Here is a 23,123-nt window from a genome sequence, read left to right as displayed (position 1 = left end):
AAACTGTATTTAGATGCTAATATTTAATTTTACCTGTTGCACTTAAAGCATTTGTTAAAATGTTAATATCATGTAGATTTACAAAATACATAAAGCAACATAATCTGCTCTTGTTTGGCTCCATGACAGACTGGAAGGCACATTTTGAAGACAAGATGCAAACTGAACACTACTTTTCACACACTTTTCTGAATGGGACTTTAGGTATAGAGCTAATGCAGCACATTTGTAAGTACATGGGTCAAATGTATGCTTGACAATCCCAGTATCACTGGATTGTTACTTCAGGAGATTTTCAGAGCCTTTCAGATCATGTGTTGCTGCTTCAGGACATCTAATACTGAATTTAGTTTGTCCTCTTCTTGTTATGCACTTGATGGCACGTCATAATTATTTATATCCTTTGAGATGGGTATGTTATGCTGAAAAATTTACCAAGAAATTGGAATGTCAAACGTTGTCTCTGGTTTAATACCTTGTTTTGATAAACATTCATTCAGTATTTCTGAAAGTAACAGCAGTAGGGCTGCCTGTGCTTTGGGTTGTAGGCCCATGTGATTGATAGCTGTGTTTTTGCTTCGCCTGTCAAAAGCCTCTATTCACGAGAACTGAACTAACTAGTGAGACACGGAGTTCCTTGCTCTGCTGCCGTGAGCCATCGGCAGAATCCAACAAATGGTCAGTGGGAGTTATGCTGGCATGGGATGGAATATGGGATCAAAAATCTGAATTTATAGTCTTATTTTTGATTACAGTATGTGCCTGGTGTATATTTCAAATAGGTGGAATAGGAATTTTGTCAAGCATGTTGGGACATTTGCTGTTAGCACAGGACTTTGGAAGTCTGATACGCTAATGCTGATTTGTTGGATGCTTGTTTATATGTTCCTGTCTGTACTGCTGCCTGGTACTTTTATTTTCTTTTTCCTAACTTACCTCTGTTCTAGATAGAAATTTATATTTCAAACATAAGTCACTTCATGCATGTCAGAAGAGGAATCAAAAACCTCAAACCAACACTTTTCTATTTAACTTCTGCCTCCTATATTGAAGTTTATATAAACGTTTGTTTTCCTTGTAAAAGGATTTCTAAATCTGCAAAGGTTTTTGGTGGGTTTTTGTCTTCTGGAGGTGTGTGAAGTGTCCAGAATTCAGTACAACTATATCACCTATGACATGTTTGTTAGGCAATGCAGGGGTTCAGTCAGTTGCAACCAATATGGATACTATACAGCAGCAGTGCTGCAGTGCTACATATGCCTCCACTACTTGGACCAACAGCCCACATACTGCCTTATTTCCAAATAAGCGAGAAAATGGTCAGAAGACTTCGTTGTTACAGGATTATCCTGTGGTGGTCCTTCTAGAGGTGACTTGGCAGTGTTAAGGGTGTTTCTACTGAATGATCAACTGTTATGTTGCTGGCAAGTCAGGTCCAGAAGCATGTTAAGTAGCAGAAACTTTATGTTGCTTGACAGATACCTAAGCAGCCATATCTGACCCACAAATAACAGGACCAAGCGACTTGCGTAACAAGTGTAGAAAACTTAATGTGAAAAACATGGTCAAGTCTCAGAGCTGCAGAAATGAGATACTTTGGCTTTGTGCTGTTCATAAAGCTAGTAGAGAAAGCCAGTATTATTTTTGTCTGATATTGAAATGGTGCATTGCCAGGATTTGTTTTGCAGACTTTTATGGCTTAAAAAATTGCAATTAGCTTTTATCATGTGATAAGGCCTGTAGAGGAATATCCAACTAACATCTAAGGGATTGTTCTTGTGGGCACTTCATTAGCTGATGGGAACATGCAGATGTTGTCAAGCCTTATTAAAAAGGTTACAATACACTAGAAGCATATTTTTAGTGTGATGGTCAAGTGGCCATTGAAATGTGCTGATTTGTTAATTGCTGTTGCATAGGACTTTTCCTTATTTCTGTAAACAAGAGTTGCTGCTTGGACAAGCAGAAGTCATTTGTACTCAAAATATTTGTATCTGACTGTAAGCATATACCTCTGACTGACAGATACAATTTTTTATGAGCTCATGCACTTCACATTCTTTTAGACAAGATCAAAATTCAAAATCTTAAACTTTATTAATAGACTGATGGTATTCAAAACATGAAGCACAACTTGTTTCAAGCTTCAAATTTCCTCAGTCTCACTGTCTTTCATCACTTGGCAGGATGGCGGTTTTACAAAAAGCTTTGTGCTGCTCTGTTGGAAGTAGAGGCAGTGTGAGTACATTATGAATACATGTGCATGCCATCAAGATATCCGAATGCTTTTATGTAGTGAGTGTGTATGTTTGTGAAAGCAATGCATACTTCCTTACTTTATGACTTAGTTCTGTACTGTACACAGCAATAGCTTAATGATCCACTTTAAGTATGGTTTCAGTGCCCTCTTGTGGTACAAATACTCTATACCACATGAAATCAAAAATCATGTTTTATTTCATCTACTTCCTCTTAAAATAAAACATGGGGAAAAGGTATTTGATCTTCTAAGTGTATGGCTTTTCCTTTGTCCCCCACCACTTATGTTCTTACAAAGTTAATAAGCTTAGACCTTTAAGTAAATTGACCTGAAGAGGAGAGGTTGACCTGAAAGGAGAATCTCTGCTTGAAACTCTTAATAGTAAGCTTATGGTCAGATTAAATAACTTGCTTAAATCAACATCACAGTTTAAGTCTCTGACTCTAACTTGACAGCTGCAATCACTTCAAGTTCCCTATAGCGATTTCAGATACACAAACACCAAGCAAAAGCATGACATACATTTTCTTTACAATACTGTGTTAAAACATAGAGATGTGAAATACTTTGCATTTTTAAATGCATGTTTCATTCGGTGATACCCTACAAGCTATGACTGGCTTGATAGTCCCAGCAAGGGGCTGCTAAATTTTGTTTCCATTTGCTATAGCATGAGGTCCTTTTAGACATTTTTATCATAACAGCATTTTAGTTTCCTCCTTCTCAAGCTGCTCTATCTTGTTTCTCCAAGGAATGCTCATCAGTTACAGTGTTAATAGGTGTAAAGAGGGGGTATTTACTCTGGTGAGAAGGGTGTTGAGCTTAGCTCAGAATTTAATCTTGTTTTAGTTGAAGCAAAACGCCAGACTCCATACCAGTTGTATGGGATTCTGAACCGAATACTACTATATCTTTAAAATTCAGCTTTTTCTTTCTCTGACTTATGTATCATGTAAAGGCAGAATTTTTGAGTGCTCCTGAGCCTTATTTAGACTACCACAAATGTTAGTATTCATATTTATCTGATTATATTAATGAAAGGGAAGGGATCTGTGACCATTCATTTCTCTGTTGCTTTTACTCTCTCTCCATTGCCTTATGGGAAAGTTCATCTGTATAAACAGAACAGTCAGCCCCACTAGGGTTTTTAAACAAGCAGAATTCTATGAAGCATGCAAACAGCTTGTCAGAGCTCTCAGACACGTCATGGCAAACGTTTGCATTGTCATTTAATAGTAGCATAGAGAACGTGGGTTCTGTCTTAAACAGTAGCAGTTCTAAAATCAGTGTTATCGTTTGAAGTTAAATACTCAGTTGCTTATTTCTACCCCCTACACGGACATGCATGCACCTGCAATGCCTGTTGTTCACCCTGCAAGTTCCACCTGGGGTCTGAAAATCAAGCTGGATTCTTTCTCTCTCAAGCATCTCTGGCAATGGAGATCATCCAGTGTCAGTCCATCTGAAAGATCTGTTGGTGCTGCACAAGTGGAATTTAAGTCACTGTATTTGGGCTCTGCAGTGCTAAAGGAGTAAGGGGAGGTTAAATTGTACTTGTGTAGAATGAAAACATCTTGCTGAATGCAGGCAGGTAGGAGATAAGGAGAATGAGGACTGCTTTTTGTCCTGTTGGAGGCAGACATCCCTAGGGGGTGGGGGTGTCAGGAAATGTCAGCCATGCCTCTGACTGGGAGATCCTGGAGAAATCTTAAGTGAGAATGTGCTCTGTGGGAATAATGTGACCCAATTATTCTTTTAGGTTTGTGCTACTGTTTCTGCACTACTAGCCCAGCAAGGAAAGAAGCAGTTCTTAACATTTACCTTTGCTGCAATAATCATGGCATTTCTAGAATTTTTGTGCTGTGATCTGGAAGATAGTTGACCAGACACGGGCTTTTTGATATTTTTACTATTTGATTTGGTGCCTGCTGTATAAATCAGATCTTTCCCTGAAAAGTCTTTGTCTAGTGTCTCTTGAGTGGCTGAAGGAAGTGGAAAGTGAAGTACCTCACCCTGATAGTGCCACACCAAGCTCACTTTGAAACCTGTCTCTCCTTTCCAAGCTCCATGTATTTTTCTTCTCAAAACTATGCAGAGATGTATAGATTGTGATTCTTAAATTTAACAGTCAAAGAATGTGGTACTATGTTAAACATGGCATTTTTAGCTACACCAGCATCCAAAGGCTGCGCACCCACTGCTCATGCCCGTTGCTTCCAAGCTACTGCTTTTGCATTTGTTAAACATGCTAATGGGTGAATTTGGTCTGCAGCTTCTTTTTATGCTAGCATTAGGTGATTTCTTTACATCATGTGAAGTCTGTCTTGCTAGCTTACATACTTACTCTGCTTATTTACAGCATGACAGTGTACCTACAACTTCTCCCAACAGTCATCAGTCTCACTTTGCATCATGCTCTGTTAAGAATGGTATGCCTGCAATATTTAGTGTTCTGTATACATTCTGTCTTTTCCCAGAATCAGAAGGCCATAGGCTAGCAGAGGGGGGAGAAGAAAGTCATGACCTCAGCTGCAGGAGTAACTGAGGAAATGGAGATAGCACGGTGGAAGGGAATTTAGAATTGTAGAAGAGTTCAGTGAGAGTTTACTGATGCAAAACTATTAATGTAGGAAGGAAAAGCTGTACAGTATTAAACTCAATATAATATGACACTTCCCAGTTTTATCTGCCTTTATAGTGCAAATGACTCTTCATGATATGTTATCTGCATCCTTCAGTTATTTCAGCATAACTACATGCTCTTGTAGGAGGAGGAGGATTGTCAGGGGTTAGAGTGGAAGAGAAAAGGTTCTCTTTCCAACTAAATTTTTCAAAACCCTATACCTTCAGTTATCAGACATAGTAACATTTCTCTGCAATGTTTTTGGTGCTTTTTTGTGATAGGAATGTAGATAAAATAAGATATGTTTGCTACTGTCTGTGTCTTCATCTCTTTTTAGGAGGCTGCTTTTGCCAGTGGTGGTTTCTTGCACGTAGCTGCTAAAAATTCTTATTGAACCTGAGTAGCGTGCGCTGCCTAGAGCTGGACCTTTTTAAAAAGGTCCGACAGCTGCATATGTTCAACAGCCTTTTTAGGAGGAATAGTAATTCCCCAGCTACATCTCCAGGAAGATGTAGTTGCACGAATAACTTCATAGTAAAGCTGTACAGACGGAATTAGTGAGTTGGTTAAAGCATGTTTGGAAGAGAAAGAACATGTGGTCCCCACGTATGAGAGAACTCACAATGCATAGTTCAGTGTCATTAACAACTTGCCAAGACCTTGAAGGCTGTATTCTCTTGGCTTAAATCTGAGAACTTGTGAAGTGGTGATGTGTAGCCTCAGCCTGTAATGAGTCATGTTGAGATTGTCTCAAAGCAGCATGCAATGCCATGGGCTCAGATTAAAATGAGCACTCCATGCTGAGCCATGGAGTTCCAGACACTTAACTACCCCTGATCTGTCCACTTTATTGATTTGTTTTTTCCTTTTAAGGTTGGTTGCCTGGTTCATGTGAGTTTGTGTTGTGCTCTGACTGTCCTCAAAGCTGTAAATCTATCATCTGTTCTGGCTACTAGTGACTGAAACTAGGACAGTTCAGAGTTTCCCTAGAGGAAGAGATTGATGCTTCTTGAATGCAGCAGTTTTGGGGAGAAGGGACATTCTTCCAAAATTTCCTAGTCTTTCTGCAGGCACTGTTCTATAGCTTTGTACTATTCTGGCAGTGTGAGGAGAGTATTTTCCTGTTGAACCCTAAACTAGGGTGGTTGGATACTTCTGCAGATATTCTTTACCTGGACTCAAGAAAAGGCTAATCCAATTCTTGTTCATCACTCCCTCAAAAACAGGTTTGATTTTTTTTTTTATCTTATTTACGGCAACAACTCTGCTTCTTCATGGAACTGTGTAAGACGTGGCCTGTCAGACAAACTGCTAAGCGCTTAAAAGCTATGTTAGATTAATTAGGGGCATACCTACCTGACCAGTTAACACATTGCTTTGCTATTTGAGTGTGTCAGTGTTTCTGCTTTGATCTCCAGTTAGGGGGAAGATTGCAGGGATATCTATCCCAAACAACTGTATAAACTGTCACTTATCAAGTGTGACTAATAATCTGCTCTTGTTGAGCAGTATAACCTGGTGAAGAGATACACAGATAAGCATAAATACAGCCTATCAAAAATATTTTCTTAAAATAAAAAATATGAAATCAGGTCCCTGTGGAATACTATCTAAATTCCAATATATGGTACAAAACTTACAGATGGAGTGGTAGTCAAAAAACACACACATAAGCCCATTACTTGGCTTTATATTGTCAACTCCATATGCTGAGAGGAGTGGAAAGCCAGCAGTAACACGTAATGGGGTTAGTTAACTGTTGTAGAGTTTAACTACATGATGCCATTTCTCATGAGTGGGTTACTCTTGTACTTAAAGTCCCTTTTAAACTTGAGTTCATAGGTACCATAGGATCTAACAAAATATTTAATGTTTAGCATAAGAAGAGGTATGTGGCTTATGATGGAGGAAAGATTAGAAACAGAGCAAAACAAATGCAGGCCATTGTTGCCTTTGCTTATGCTAGTGATCCTTAAACTAAGAATTTCCATGGCTTAATCAGAAACAGACTTCAGAAGTGTGTTGTGTGCAGGGAACTAAATATTAGTCATTCAATATTCATAGCATACATTATACTGTGATCTGCTGTGGGTGAGTGTTTATAGTTCAGGAATTAATAAGTAACTATTTTCTTATCTGACAGTGGGGAAAAAAAATCTGGCACATAGGAGAAGTCACTGAGGATAAGCCTTTGTCTTCAGAACTTGCATGTCCTTGTTTCTCTTGCTTTCTTTCCCTCTTTCCCTAAAACAAACAAAAAAAAATCAAGCTATTCCTGAGGCACAGGCTGAAATTCAGACTGGAGTGCTACTTACGTTCCTAGTCTATATGTAGGGCCAGGGTCCCCTGAAAGAGAAGTTGTCTAGTCTCTTTTATCCACTGACAGGATTGGAGAGTTTAAATTTAGATGTTTAGCTATTTCTATGTTTTGGGCCCTATTCCCAGGCATCATAGAACAAGTTATTGCTTCTAGACGTGCATCATTTAAAAAAAAAAAAAAAAAAAAAAAAGCTCCTATCTTAGTGGGTGGTAAGGAAGGAAGAGTGAAGGCTTTAGGTAGTCGACCTCTTTGATTTTCTCCTCCCTGTTTTTAACTATGGAAGAGGTGTTGGGGAGAGGGGTCGACATTTTGTACTCTGTTATAAAGTAGCCTACTGAATTCTTCAAGATGTTTTGCATGCATATCCCTTATTAAACTGCATTGTGTTCTAATTTAAATAGGTTTGTCTTCCTCTTTAAATTTTTGTCCATGTTTTATTTATCACTTCTTTGTATTTCATAAGGAGAATTTGTGTCTGTTCATCAGGGACTGGTCTGTTACGCAATGGTGAGGTATTTCTCTCAATATGGACAAGAAATCTAGTTACGTATTGTTGGCATTTGTATGTTTTGAAAGGTTTAATCAGGACTGCTGTAATGAGACAAATAGCTAATCTTTAAATCTATAGCTAAGCCAATTTAGAGGCATCTTTGGCTACAAATCAAAATTTAAAACTATTTCCCTATGAGTGAGAACAGTTGTTTTACTATATAATCCTTTTAATTGAAAACTTGTTGGAATAAATAATAAAAAAGAAAGAACTTTTGTATGCTTCATTTTGTGTGCTTGAGTCTAAGTTTTGACCACATAAAACATCATCCTGTTGTTTGCTATGCATCAAACCAAAGCTTGTTATGTAGCACATTCTTCCGACTACTCAATTTTAAGCATGCTTCTCATCATCTTTGAAGAAGGGCCACTGACTGCTCATCTAAGGGAGTAATTTAGAGAAGAGGTAGGAGTTTATGAAAATTAACTTTTGAAATACTTCATATTGCTTTTCATTATTTGTTCTCTATAGTTAGCTTTTACTTTTCAGTTAGCCGTATGTTCTGTCCTTTGAAAATGTTTATTTTTGTCCTGTAACTTCCAGTTTTGCAAAGGAGGGTTTATATTACAGGAAAAAGCTAAAAATGAACAGTGTTTCTGTGTAGAGAGAAAACACACCAAAAGGTTAGTCTAAATTTTGGGCACTACGCTCGCCATTCTTTGCTAGTACCCATAATGATACTTACCTTGAAATACTTGACTAGAGGGGGAACTTACTACAGTCTGTCCCTCATTATTCCAGAATAGTAGTTATGATGATATGTAGGTAGTAGATACTGGTGGGGTTTTTTTGTTTTGTTGTGTTGTTTGTTTTTTTTTTTTTTTTAGTGATTTATCCAGTATGTTACAACTGCAAAAGGTACTGGAGGTACACTCGCTTACTGTTACGAAGCCTAGTCATGTCTTGTTGAAACTAGCAGTGATACTGTTGGGTTCAGAGAGAGCAAGACTGACTGCTGGGTGGGCAGTTTGGGTTTTCAAGTCTGCAACTAGGCTTTGAACAATTTTAGGCTTCTGCAGATACAGGTTGCCTGTCTGCTTTGTGTTTTCCCTGGGTCCTATAGTGCACAGTGAATATGTAGTAGGGCTTGTGTATTTCTCTTCAGTTAAATATAGACCTATCAGACATTCTCAGGTCAGTATTGCATGGCCAGGTGATTGTAATTGAAAACTTCAAATTCCCTTCTCCCTTTACTTCCCTGGTCTGTTTGTCACTTTGTTGATGATTTTTCACTAAATAAACTGAGAACTCTTTGGTTATAATTTTTCTTTATGCTTGTGTGTGTGGAAAGCACTAAATTTTCTTTGGTATTGCTTCTGGAGCACGGTGCTGTCTTGCAGTTCAGCAGTTATGGCTTGTGACCTTTCTGTAATGTTTTGATGACAATCCTGTTCAGTCATAAGTGGTTTGCAGTTTCTGCTTTCAGAGCTCAATCATGGGATTCATTTTGAAGCATAAATATGTATTTTTTCAGGAAAACAGTAAGAAAAGGAATGCATGAATGTTAGAGCAAAATCTTAATATAGAACCATGTTAATTTTTAAATGAGGTGAGCAGAGCAGCAATAGCTGCTAAAGATAGGTCTCTTCTCTAGTTACTGCTCATCTTATTGCTTTTAAAACTCATCTCAAAATAACTGGCATGGATTTTTTTCCCTTAACAAATGTTTTGCAATCAGATATCTGTTCATATGTGATTGGTATAACATGTATGCTCTTAATGGCTCACAAGATCTTTAGGAAATTATCATGTTCACCTTGAAACATCAAGGTAATTTGGGTATGCAGTGTGTTAATCACTAGTGTTAACATTGCCGTGAAAGTCAAAGCTCATGTTTCATATGTTGTCTGAAGGATGGTCTCTCAAACAGCACTTCCCCTAGTTTGTTAATGTCATATTGCAGTGTAGTCACCATGGTGTAGAAAGCAAAACAGTTCTTCAGGTGCTGTTTTGGCCCAAATTTTGATGACGTGAGATCCCAGTAGTTTTAGATGCACAAAAGAGTTCTGGTAGGTGAGTTCATTCATTCCAGATTAATTTTGTAAACCTGGTAAATTATATTGCCTGTGACATGGAGCACTGAACGAGACTTGTTCTATAAAAGCAATGGGTGACAATATGCTGGTTTTCAGTTTAATTTCTATAGTGGATATGTTTTAGCCTAATTCTAAATATATAGTGTCACCCAAGCAGTGAGCACCCCTAAAGTTTTCACATGACCTAATAGCAGCATTAATTGTTAACGCATTTTCATGTGTAAAGAGAGACCCTCTTTGACTAGTGTCTCTCTGCATCCGTGTAAGCAGTGACTAGCAAAGGTAAAAAGAAAACTGCTTACTGATGCACTGCTCCTGAAATGTCTGTAGATGAGACTATTCATCTGCGTGCAGGCATTAAAACCTGTTTCCATTAAGCTCAGTGATATGCCATTCCTGCTGTAAAAAAAGAGAACTACCTTTACTGAGTTTCACTGTGGAGAATACTAGTTTTGAGCATGCATCAAAAAACAAGTATGGAGCTAATAACTCCTCTTGGCAGCTTGGTTTCAGTTTGTCCTGTACTCTGACAGCTCAGGTATTAGGCTGACTTACATCCGTATTAAGTAGAGTTCTCTCTTTGCATTGTTTAGCTGTAAAGGGGCACATCATTTAAGTGACACTTATCTCCAGATAACTTGCATTTTGCATAACCTAATGTGAGTCACTGGCTACAGCAACAGTCACTTGACTCTTGTAATCATTCAAGAAATAATCCAGCTCTGCTTATTCCAAGTGGTAGGAAAAAAATCAGTACCTACATTTTAAATGACTTGATTTTTAGCTTTGAAGCATTATTCTGCCATCGTAATTTCTAAATATGTATCAAAAAATTTAAGGAAATTAGTTTGTCTCATCGTAAGAAGTTAGGAGCTAACAATTTTCTTAAACCTAGTATGTTGGAACATAGATGGTGGAGTTAGGAGTGCTGTATTTCGCAAGCTCTGCACCGAGAAAGAAAGAATAAAAGGTCAGTAAAAACTCTGTGCTGACCAAAGACGCCTGGAGATAATTTTACTTTTTTTTTATTTCCAATGCTGTTGATGACACCAAATCATCTGTCTTAAGTTGGTATATAGGAATCAAACAGTGAAAATATTTAGTGAGGCCTCATTCTCTCTGCCAGATGTACCACAAGACACAAACGGCTGCAGTGGCAATTAATTTAGATATTTAAAACAATCAATGCCTGCTTTAATGGTGAAGTTTGATTACTTTCAAGATCTTCCTCAAGGTGCAGCGCTTCCATGTGATACACTGGGGGTGTTGTTTGTTCCATCTTTCCTCTTTTCCGTACTTTTCATGTCTCTTTCCCTGCTTTAGGTAAGCGGCTTTCAGTCTGAGGGTGTGGAGTCACCTAAATTGACAGAAGTTTGCCCTTAAACAAACAAAAAATCCCCACGTAGTACCAAAAAAGTTTATATGTAATAAGGGAAGTTCGTAATTGTTTCCCAGTGTGACTTTTCTGAGAAATGTGGCAATATGAAGTATGGTTCAGAACAAATATTTGTTATCCCTTTATAGATGGAACAAGTCTTCATCAGTTACTGCATCACTTCTCCTTCCTACTCCTCCTTCCTTTCTCCAGATGTCAACACTTTGGGTATTTCTTTCCTTACACTAAGTGGCTTTCAGCTTAAGAGTTCGGAATCATCCAATTCCTAAGCAAGAACTTAAGTCTGACTTTTTGTTTGGGGTTTTTTAGCCCAACCAGCTGCACTAGGTACCACATCTTTGGTGGACATTTGAGATGGGTCCTGAAAATCAAGACGGTGGCTATTATTAGATGGGATGGATGATCTAGTGGATCTTTTCTATATTTAAAATGTGTGTTGTGCTAATGTTGTACAAGTGCATTTACACTGGCCCCAAAAAATTAAGAACTAGAACAATATGAGACATAGAGACCTTTAATATATAATGTTGTGTTCTGCTTTTAATCTCTAGGGTCTCGATGCTTCAGTTTAGTGTTTGTATTTGCTTTTTCTATCCAATGGATTTGTTTTATACCTTAAGAGCTATTCTCTTTTTTTATCTCCCAATTTCTACATTGACCTGGCACAATCAGACTATTTATTTGTGTTATTTCCATCACTTAAGTAAAGGCCCAGACACTTATTTTGTGTCATCTCTATAGCGTCTTTGTTTTGCTGCCTGGAACGTGGTAACCAGGTCTCATAATACACAAAATAGGACAGACTCTGATCCACTTTCCTCTGAGCTTTCTTGGCTCTGCAGAATCAATAGGAAAAGTGGCAACAGCTGCTCTCAGAAAATAAATGGGCAAGAAAGTGATCCTTCTCTAGTAAGTTTTCAGAACGGAATAACCTGAACTGATCAAGTACTATGCTTCCAAGTTTTGTAGCTGCAATATCACTGTGTCAGGACTTTACACCTAAAATTCACGTGTGCATATTTAGACAACCAGAATATATGTGAAATGTTAGTAAATAATACGTAGCTGAGTATTTGTAGGGTGGCAGTCACTTTTGTCCTTCGCACGGCTAAGGTGCTATAAGTATTGCAATGATATAACTAATGTTCTACAGCCAGTGAATGTCCCTGGAGTTTGGGGCTACGTTATTCCCTTGTCGGTCTCACACTCTTACCTGGTGGTCTTCCACGTTGGTCTTCAGGCACCTGGCTGATACAAGCTGTAAATTTCTGACTTGCAGTGTTTCAGTACTACCTGCTCCGTGGTACACTCATCAGAGATTTTGAACTTCCATTGGGTTTTTCAACCAGCATTTTTTTTTTTCTCTTGCGATGTCAGACAACTGAAAGCAGCAATTTGAAAAAATTAGGGCACTCAGGTTTCTATATATAGCAGCTTTCAGATCCCAGGAAAGCCAGTACTCTCTTCTAGTCTGTTTTTAGATGTCAGTGTTTGTAAATTAATATTAACAGAGTTGGTCTTAAGTAGAATTTTAAGTGCTATCATGTTTTTTTCCTTCTGCCTGCTATTTCCAGCACTTTTTTCTCTTTTTGGTGTTTTTATTTCAATTTAAAATAATTGTCTATTTTTCAGGCCCTTTGCTTTTTTCTTTATCCTAATAATGAGTTGACCTTCAACAAAGGGAATTGTGGTCATCACATTACTGAGAAGCACCTGACTTGCATCAAAATCAGGCTGGTTTGATGTCAGGCAGGGGGACTCATTTCAGCTTAAGGCTTCTGTGCGCACATTTCTCATAAATTAAACATGAGGATCTCCATATATTGACGTGATTTTTTTAAATTTTTTTTTAATGACACCAATTAATTTTTTTATTGACAGTGGGGGGAAGTGGCGAGGGGATTAAAGAAAGAGTCAGTGACTGATAGAGTAGGAAGGCAGAGTATAACTGTGTGGCAGATTTTAGTAGAGTTTATTAAGTTAACTGCTTCTGTTTTGTATATTTACTCATAAGTTTTATATAGAGCAGAAAAGGTAGGGCAAGAAATAGTTTTTACAGAGGGTTTCTGAATGTAGTTCTACTTGATTTTGGTGACACACCCCCACACACCCCAAAAATACTGGTCTATTTCTCCTCCAGAGATGCCATCTGAGTGCTCACAGATGCAAAAGCAGAGAGCATACAGCAAAAAGCTATAGTTTTGCGTTGCTGAGAAGTGGTGGGACAGGTTACCCTTACACAAGAGTTACAACCATCCACTTGTCCTGCTGGCCTGATAAAAAAGTGAGACCTAAAAGTTTTCTTCTGTAACATGGGATCGTTGCATGGAGAAGAAGGGAATCACTGTTCTACTTTACTCACATTCCTCGTATTTTATGCTGCCAGTTGAAAAAAATAATACTTTCCATATGTGTGGAGCAATACAATTTGTGTTCATGAGGATAGAATGGGGAACATACTTGAGAATCTTGCATTTCATTTAAGCTTCCTTTGATTCACTACCTGCTTCTTAACTCATTTGTGTATGTACGCTAGTTTCACTCATGTGATTGAATATGTGATTGAAATACAGGAAGGAGGGATTTGAGAGCAGCAGCTTTGTACATGGTGTATGTTTTTCTCCATGGTGCCAGGCTTCCCATGTGACGATAGGTGCCGCAGTCTGTGTCTTGGTCCCATAGCTGTGCAGTGGGATTTGGGGCAGCTCCCAGCTTCTGGCATGTGAGGGGAATCCTGTCTCTGCCTGTGCGGCTCTGGGGGTCGGCAGGACGAGCAGCTCTCTAAGTACTTCTTGCCCTGAAGTCTGGCAAGTAATTATTATTAGAAAATGTGAGATCTTCAGTCAAAATGTATTTTGAGATCAAAAATATTGCTATAAAGTTGTAGGTGGCTACCTCTCTGAAAGCTTAACAGTGTGTCACTGAAGGATGCTCAAAGGCTAGTGTTGCAAGTTTGCACCTTTTTTTTTTTTTGTCTGCTCATTACTGGCTCTATGTTTGTATTTTTCGAATGTTATTCCTAGATCATTGTATTTGGTGGAATCTGAGCCTGTAACCTGACCACAGAATCATAGATGTTAAATTTTCAGCTGAATAAACTTCTGATTTTTGGCAGATTAATACCCATAGCTTTTGTCTGTCTGTTTAATGAGCTCGCCTTACCTATGTACTGTCTATTGCTGGCACAGAAGGTCAGAGCCTGGCAATCCTGTATCAGTCTACCTTGGCCCTTTTTCCCTTGCATGTAAGCACGGTGAGCATTATGGTGTCTAAGTGAAGTTCATATGGCAGGCAACTCCCACGTATAGTGCAGTGTCACTAAAAATATATCTTGGGAATGCTCATTGGAGTGGCTATCAGCACACAGTAATTTTCTACCAACTGCAACCTTCCTTCAAAAGAGACCTGCTTTTTCTTTCATTAGTAGTTCACAGTGTATACCTAATAGCGTTGTTTCCTGTAACTGTTTTAGGGGATCTGCCTTGTCAAGAGGCAGATCAGCTTTTTAATCACTGAATGAAGTCTTTGATACCTTGTAGAATTATTCTGTTAAATCATATGTAGAAAACTAGAAGACTGTAGCTTCCTCACTGCAGCTTCTGTGCTTGTATCCAGGAGGAGCAGTCTTACATGGTGTATCAGTAAACTTTTCTCTTTCAGGCCACTGTCATGAGAAAAATCCAGATGGCAGCCATGACAAGGAGAAATACTTTGATGACCACCATGAGTCAGTTACAGCAGTAGCAGAAGGACAGTCTGAGGGAGGTACAGAAGATCCAGAAGTCCTTACTCAGAGTTCAGCAAGGGATCCCTCCTTCTTGAGACTGGAAAGTAAGTCAGCCTTACGAAATCAGTGCTGGCAAATGAATCAGTTTCTAGATTTTTCAGAAGAGCTGTCGTCTTTCCTCAAAGAAACTACGTTTTCTCCCCCGCTGTCTATAAAGTGGCAAGTAACCCTTAAAACTGGTTTCCTTCTGTTCACTGTTCTTCTTCTCCAAGTCTAAAGTCAAAATGCATTAAATCAAAAAGTGAGATTGAGGTTTAGATGCTTTCCAAGCTAAAGGATGTAGTTTTTTGCAAGGCTCTACAAACGCATGTTGGTTGTACCTCAGTGAATTCTGTATCAGCTGTGCCAGACAGAAGGGAAGAAGAACAGTGTCTATGGTTAAGGTACAGAGAGCTTTATTCAGTGTTTAATGCACATATGTAGAGAAGACACCACCTGTTAACTCCCTCAAACAGGCAGAATTCTGTTTTGGAAAGGCAGCTGATGAAAGTGGTCTAGAGGTGTTGGTTTTTGAAGCAACAGTTGATGCTTCTTTGCAGTGCAGAAGTCTGCATTCTTCAGTCCCCCTCTCCATTTGCAGAGTGCAGTGTGTAGTCAGTGATATTTGGTTTGTGCAAGTGGAAAAGTCAGGTCACAGAAGAAAGATCCTTTTTATACGATTTGTGGAAGCAGCAGGAAGAGAATTTTTGAAGTTTTTATGGTATTCCCTCTTAGACGCAGTCACTGCAGAAAGCAATGGTTCAGAAGGAATGGAGGGGTTAGAAGATGATCAGATGTCTGAAGAGATGCTGGCTTTGGTGGATGAGTTTGAAAACTCTTGGCCTCAGGAAGCTTTTGAAGGGGCGCTGGAGGTAAAAGGCCGTCGGATGGACTTGCAGGGAATCCGGGTCCTAAAGAAGGGATCTCAGGATGGACTGGCTAGCTCCTGTTTTGGGGACTGTGGTGATGATGATGAAGCTGAATGGGTAAGTTTGGATGAGTTTACTTAAGTCTTGTACCAATTTACTATTGTGGAGGAGGGAAAGATGAGGACAGTTCAGGGGGTTTAACACTGGAATATATATAGGAACTTCCCCTATGGGCCTAAAAGAGCTGGTTCATGGCTTGTGTGAAATGAACAAGGAGCTTTAATCCATTTTCTAAAGGAAAGGCCTCTGCATCACTAAAGGTGACATCATTTAGTCTGGAGAAAAGGAGGCTGAGGGGAGACCTTGTTGCTGTCTACAACTACGTGAAAGGAGGGGTGTAGCGAGGTGGGTTTTGGTCTCTTAAGTAACAAGTGGTTGGATGAGAGGAAATGGCCTCAAGTTGCTCCAGGGGAGGTTTAGATTGGACGTTAGGGAAAATTTCTTCACCGAAAGGGTTATCAAGCATTGGAACAGGCTGCCCAGGGAAGTGGTTGAGTCGCCGTCCCTGGAGGTAGATGTGGCACTTAGGGACATGGTTTAGTGGCGGACTTGGCAGTGTTACGTTTACCGCTGGACTCGATCTTAAAAGGTCTTTTCCAACCTAAACGATTCTATGATCATAAGACTTGATTATCAGCAGCAAGAGCTTAGGTGTTGAACAATGCTGTGTGCCTTCAAACTTCTTGCTCACAGTTACAAAGGAGAGAAGGTTCTAAACAAAAGTTTCAGCATGAAAACAATGAAGTACCTGTTGTCATCATGTTACTAACAAAATAAATAATGACAAATGCTAGTTCTCCAGCAGTTAAACTGCTTTTCTCCTACGTTGGAGATTGAAGTTGTGTACTTTGTTTGCATGGTGTGATGCAGTTGAAAGTGAGCAGGCTCAGAGAATGAGTCGAGATGGGAAGGGAGGGAGAGAGAAAGATCTCATCTGTATCATCTTTGAAACTGAATCTTTGGGCTAAAACAAGTAGTGTATTGGAGCTGATAACGTTCATGGTGTTTCTTACTGTTAACCTCGCCAATACTGTTCTTTTGGTAGATCACTTTTCAGGTCAAACGTTTAAAGAAGCCAAAAGCTGAAAGCTTGGATCTCCAGGAGCCAGCTGGGAGAAACGGGGAAGAAGCAACTAGTGGAGAAAATGAAAACTTTTACCAAACTGCCCTGGAGATCAGTGGACCAAAGATACCTTCTCCTGGACCAATAGGTAACCTGCTGCTTCTAGAGAAAGCAAGTCATTTGCAGCTTTTGTATTACTCTGGTTTATTTCCTTTGCAGCTTTTATATTACACTGATTTATTACTAGGAATATGCGTCACAAAGATTATGTAGTGAAATACGCCTTCTAGATGAGTACGTGGAAAAATTAGAAATCTCTTCCATCTGCACCTTCTTCATGAAGAGTGCAGCATAACTTTATCTGCTGAATGAAAACTTTCTAGTTAATTCCCAGAACTTCTGGGGATGAGGTGGTAAGAGTGGAGAATGAAAGAGGTAGCTGTTGTGAGTAGAAGTAGTAAAAGAGAGAGGGGGAGTTTAATGATCTTTTTCTTAAACTAACTTCTCTGCCCATTCAGTTTTAATCAGATGAGAGACACCCCTTCAGGGACAAACACAGGATGAGAGCTTGAATTGCTTGCTTACTAAACATAAGACACACAACTCAAAAACAAGTGGCAGAAAACTTGGTCTAATAAAAATAAAATTTAAAAAAAATTAAGTGTTGTGCTGTAATTGGTTTGGTGATATTATAAGAGAAAGCTTAGAGATTGTTTTCCAGAAGCCTGGAGTTACAGAAGAGTAGAGTTTTGCACCAACATAGATGAGGTGGTTTGGAGAGAGAGGTGGAGTTTTTGCTAGTTGAGTAACAGAATTGGAGAGTGGTCTATTATTATGGTGCAAGCTAGTTCCACTGGTGTGTTTAGGTGGACAGAAATCATCAGCACATGGTTGCTTGGGATGAAGTTTAGAGCTGCTGGAACTTAATAATGCTGAGGAAGAGAACCAAAGTAATTGACCCCCATGCTTTTTGTCTTACCTTGACTTCAATGGAGGTAAAATCTCTATGTCATAGGGCTAATGTGTAAGCAAAGATGGGTTCTCCAGTACATTTTAGTCATTGACAATTTGATGACCTAGAAAGTGATACCACGTTTTCAAGGCTTTTACATTAAATCTTTAACAAGCTCCTTTTTTAACATCTGACAAATGTAAGTTACTGAATTAAATATTTAAATAGGGGGGAGGGATTACATGAAAACAGACTATCATTTATGAGTACACACCTGCCCTTTCCTTGATGTATCTTCTCTCCCCTGAGCTACTTTTGTGGCTTTATTACATAGCATCCCTCAGTTGTAAAGCAGTTATCTTCCTAACACTCCTGTGAGGCAGGGTCCGCTGACATCCTCTTTACAAGAACTAAATAATCAAAAGTTTAAGTAACATATTGGAGGTACCTGGGGAGTTCCTGGTAGAACAGGGTAATGACGCTAGCTGTCCGTGTTTGACTGCCTCTCAGACAACTGAACCATCTCTGTGTAGTGTTTCCATACCTCTCGCTATCTTTTGCCATTGATGCAAATAAGAACTCCCAGTCAGGTAGCTCACAGTGGTGGTGATGAGAACTGATCATTCCCTTCTGAAGTTTCCCAGTATTTCTTGAAGTTAATTTTCCTTTAATCAGAATACTTTACAAAAGACATGGTATTACAGATTTCATCATTATTTTGAAAAATTATGGTGAAGCATTATACTATACTTTGGATGGGAAATAGGATTTGCATCCAAATGGGCAACATTTCAGGTAACTAGAAATAAATACTGAAATACTGCCTACATAGCTGGTGCGATAGACTGGCACGTTGTTAAACTTGGCTTCCCACTGTGCAAACTTATGGCTACAATGAATTTTTTTTATGTTCCAAACAGTTCAGATGTTTCTGATACAAGAGGATATAACAGTTAACTCAAGCTGGGTTCCTAGGACTTGGTACAGTATCCACCAAATGTAAGGGAAAGATTTCAGTAGGCTTTGGTTCAAATGTGAAGATCTGGTTCTTGTTTCTCCTAGTGATCTATTTGTTAACATAAAGCAAGTTATTTAACCTTTCCCTGCCTCAGTTAACTCCTCTCCAAAATGGGAGGGCTGAAGTGTAATTGCTTAATAGTTTCAGAAATGTTGCTATCTTGAGTGTAAGAATGCAGTAAAAGCCCTTGTCTGTCTGAAACAATATTCATTGCAAAGAAACAGCAGTATTTTTCACCTGGGATTGTCAGAAGATGGAGCAATCAACTTTTATTAGTTTTTACTGTAGCTGTAGAACATAAATGATGACTCACTTGTGAACTTTCTTTAAGGACATTTAAGTAGAATCATTACCTGTAAACAAGAGTGGCGATTGTTCTCAATGTGTAGCAATTGAAAAAGTGTAATGAAACATTTTAAAACTCCACCTCCTAATCTGTCTTGCATAGGATTCAGTTCTGTCTTTGGATCCCAAAAGTTCTATTCAGTCCGTTTAGGTTCGGGAATGTTCTTAAAGAAATCTGGCTGCAGGACCGTGACTTTTATAATATTGGGAATGTGTCCACTGGTCTAAAGTATTTTGTAAATCATTGTACTGAAGTAGAATGTCTTTCTGCTTCCAGACAGTTTCCTCTTTTTCTTTTTTTCTTTTTTTTTTTTTTTTCCCCTGAAGGAAAAAGACGTGATTATCGTAGCCTTGGCTGGCCAAGTCCTGATGAATGCCTGAAACTCCGCAGGGTAGAGCTTACAACTGTAGCCAGCACATGGCTTGCTGTTTCTGCTAAAAACATTGAGTAAGTATCTTGTATATGAACCTTAAATAAGTTACACAAAGCAAGACAATTACATGGCCCTCTGTGCATAAACTGAAGATTTAAGTGTTCTTTAAAGTAAGAAAGAACTGCCAGGATTTCAAAGAAGTTTGAAAACATTAGGTGATATTTCATCAATAGACTTGCAAAGAAGAGTGCAAGTGCAGATGGAGGATCCAGTTTCTCTTGCTTCTTGAGCTACTCACATGAGATTCTGCCAGGTTCTGGGCAGTTTACACTCACTAGAGAACTTTGTAATGACTCTTCTGTTTTCTTCTCCTGAATGATTCAACTTGTTTTATGACCTTTGTAGCATTACAGAACACATTGATTTTGCCACACAGCTGCAAGAACCAGCCATGGAACCCCTTTGTAACCCAAATCTACCAGCCAGTATGCATACTTTGGACCACCTGCAAGGTGTCTCTAGCCGGGCCAGCTTGCATTACACTGGAGAAAGTCAACTGAAAGAGGTATGCCAGAGTTGGAAGGCTGTCACACAAAAATGGCCGTACCATGGCAGATTCAAGGTGCATTTAGTTCAGTGACTTTCAGTGAGTGAATGGCTGGATAAAACTGCAAGAACAATGCAAGCTGAAAGCAATATTTTACCAGAATATTTTCCCAGCCATCTACGATCTGGCCTGAGGGAAATCCTAAAACACTGTTAGTGTCTTTGTATATATAGCTCTTGATGGATGAATTGGTGAAAGAAAAGTCCAACTGAGCATACATAAACTTCTACCATTCTTAGTTTTCAGTGCCATGGAGTTATAACACTGTGTGATGATACAGATAGTATTAACTCAAGATAGACAGTGATGTTTAGGCTGGGACAGGTTACAGTGTTTGTAAAAGGCTGGGGGAAAAAAGCAATCAAGTGAGGGACATCTCTTACTAGGTTCTGGCATCTAAGCACTTGTTCTTCCTCTTCTGCAGGTGCTACAGAATCTGGGCAAAGACCAGTACTCACCACAGTCATTAGAACAAGTTGGTACTCGAATAGCCAAAGCTTTGGAAAAGGTACGTGTAAATGAGAAAAATGAGAAGCCTGGGCTTGCTGCTCATGACTGATGTAATGGTCAATTCAGTCTCAAACCGTTTGTCTGAAATCCCAGCCAAGGAACATATTGGTACTTGGAGCAGGGATTTGTGTCTATTCAGCATCTGTAATGCCCTCTCAGATATTTTGCTGAGTTGTATCCTGTGCTTACACTGTCAAGTGTCTTGCATATCTCTCTCCTAAAACCTAAGCTTGTCAAATTTCCCAATGTTTCCAGCCCTGTAGTGAGCGGTGTTGCTGGTTGTTGATATATATTAAACTATTTCAACAGTTCTCAGTCTTTCTTTTTGTGCTGCATTGACTTGGAGCTTATAGAAAGTTGAGTTAAGCCATGGCTCAACTCTCCAGTTGTGCTCCTGGCATGCAGCAGCCAGACAGCTGACAAGGCAGGGGCTTTGTCTCTTCTCTGCCTACTGCCTCTTACCTTATGCAGTGTTGGGCTGAAGCATCAGATGTGCTCAGGCAGCCCATGATGACTTCAGCTGAGGACCTTAGCGGCCTTCATCTAGGTAGAAAGCTTGGTTTTCTCTGGGGAGAACCAAAGTCCAGCCTTGCACACGGTACCTGGTCTCCCCCAGGAAAGCCAAGCTTTCTAGCTAGATTAAGGCCGCTAAGGACAGCACATGATGTCGCGTGTGCTCAGGCAGCACATGATGACCTCAGCTGAGGTCCTTAGGAGCAGATGATTAGGGACATAATTTTCCCTGGATCTACAAGATAGATAAGGATGCAGGGATTGTTGTTATATGTTTACAGCTAGTGGGCAGGATGTTCCAAACCACTAGAGAAAAGAGGGCTCAACCAAAACAGTTCGGTGTTCCTAGCCTGTTCTACCAAAAGCCATCTGAGGAATTTACTAGGCTGTGAAACTAAAGCCAATATAGCTTTGTCATTCCCAGAAAGTAAAGATGTTACTCTTATGCTTATGTTACAAGACTTAGTATACATCTAAAGTGAAAAGAAACTAACTTTTTCTCTTACATGCTACAGTTCCCCCTGCAGACAGCAAGCTTTATCCAGATAAGCTGAAAATTTAGCTCTGAGACCAGAAACAGAATTCTCAGTCAGGCTAGCTGTGTTAGAAATAAAATGCAGTTCTTCTGTCTACCAGTCTCATTCAGTATTCACGAGAGCTAATCAAACAAATAAAGATGGCTACTTATCTAATTGCATGTGTGAGCATAAACATTCGTTTACTGTATCTGAGTCCACAGAATTCAAGCACATAGTATTTTCCTTTCTAACACGTGACATGGGAGTCGGACAGCTAAAGACACCAAACTTAATCAGCCAGGCTTGTCAGGCTTCTGCTCTGAGCTGCGTCCCAGAGCATCCTCTCTCTTTCCAGTGACTACAGAGAGCCTACGAGTCCAATCAGCTACCTTAGCTAAATTTTTTGCTTTATGTTGGGTTTAAAGCTATTTAGCTGCTATTCCTTTCTTAAGAAAATGATGTTGCATTTGGAATTTGTTTCATTTGACAATTTCATTTACCTGGCTATTGCATATATGTCGGTAGATGAGAAACTTTTTGCTGCTTTGAAATAGTTTAATGCTATTTTTTAGTGTAACACCCTCTAACTCAATATATCAAATAAATTGGAAGAGTGAAAGGCAGGAAGACTGTTCACTACAGGTGTTTACATGACTGGTTTTTGTTCTTCTTTTGCCAGAATCAGACTTCGTGGGTCCTCTCTAGCATGGCAGCTCTTTACTGGAGGGTGAAAGGCCAAGGAAAGAAGGCAATTGATTGCTTACGGCAAGCATTGCACTATGCACCCCATCACATGAAGGTGCGTACACATGTGCCTACTAAGATGAAATAATGTTTTGCTTGTCACAGTAGAGCTTTCACAGACTATTAAAGCCAACCCTGTGTGTATCAAGTGTCTATAATGTATTAGATATTAGCTAGTTGTGGTGAAACCTCAAGACTTTCACTGCCTGTTTAGTGTGGACTGTCTCTTTTTTAAAAATAATAGTAAAAAAAGACAACTGCAAAAGAGGTTCAGTGGAACTCCCTGCAGTTCAGTGGGTTTGACACCTCTCTGGGCAACATGGGCTTGAAGCCTCTTATATAGGACTTTGAATCTTCATCAGCCTTTGTCTGGACAAGTCTTCTAACCTAAGATGTGGGGAGTATATCTTCTGGTTGTGCTTTTAAAGAGGGGTAAGAGGTGATATTTAAACCAAGAACTTAAATGCTTAAATCTTAAGTGTTTGGGCTCTGAATTTCAGCTGCACACTACTGCCTGACTTTGTGCAGCAGTTCTGTGCTTTACTCCAAAAAAGGCAGTACTTTGGACACAATCTTCTGTTTAGAGTTTCAGTTTCAGA

At 39.3% G+C, this 23,123-nt stretch overlaps 1 protein-coding gene across 3 annotated transcripts in view; it reads left to right on the top strand.

The window, feature by feature from the left end:
- The window catches only part of TTC17 (tetratricopeptide repeat domain 17), a 62,213-nt gene that overhangs the window by 33,843 nt on the left and 5,247 nt on the right, over positions 1 to 23,123 (top strand). For all 3 annotated transcript variants that reach the window (XM_069784675.1, XM_069784674.1, XM_069784673.1), the window contains 7 exons: positions 14,846 to 15,016; positions 15,687 to 15,937; positions 16,926 to 17,091; positions 19,586 to 19,706; positions 20,038 to 20,197; positions 20,664 to 20,747; positions 22,460 to 22,579. In XM_069784675.1, the coding sequence (XP_069640776.1) occupies positions 14,846 to 15,016; positions 15,687 to 15,937; positions 16,926 to 17,091; positions 19,586 to 19,706; positions 20,038 to 20,197; positions 20,664 to 20,747; positions 22,460 to 22,579 (1,073 nt within the window). The remainder of the gene's footprint in view (positions 1 to 14,845; positions 15,017 to 15,686; positions 15,938 to 16,925; positions 17,092 to 19,585; positions 19,707 to 20,037; positions 20,198 to 20,663; positions 20,748 to 22,459; positions 22,580 to 23,123) is intronic.

This window comes from Haliaeetus albicilla, chromosome 5 (assembly GCF_947461875.1).
Source record: "Haliaeetus albicilla chromosome 5, bHalAlb1.1, whole genome shotgun sequence".
Taxonomy (NCBI): Eukaryota; Metazoa; Chordata; class Aves; order Accipitriformes; family Accipitridae; genus Haliaeetus; species Haliaeetus albicilla.
The sequence above is the reverse complement of the archived record's forward strand: the minus strand, read 5'-3'. Positions and strand labels throughout refer to the sequence as shown.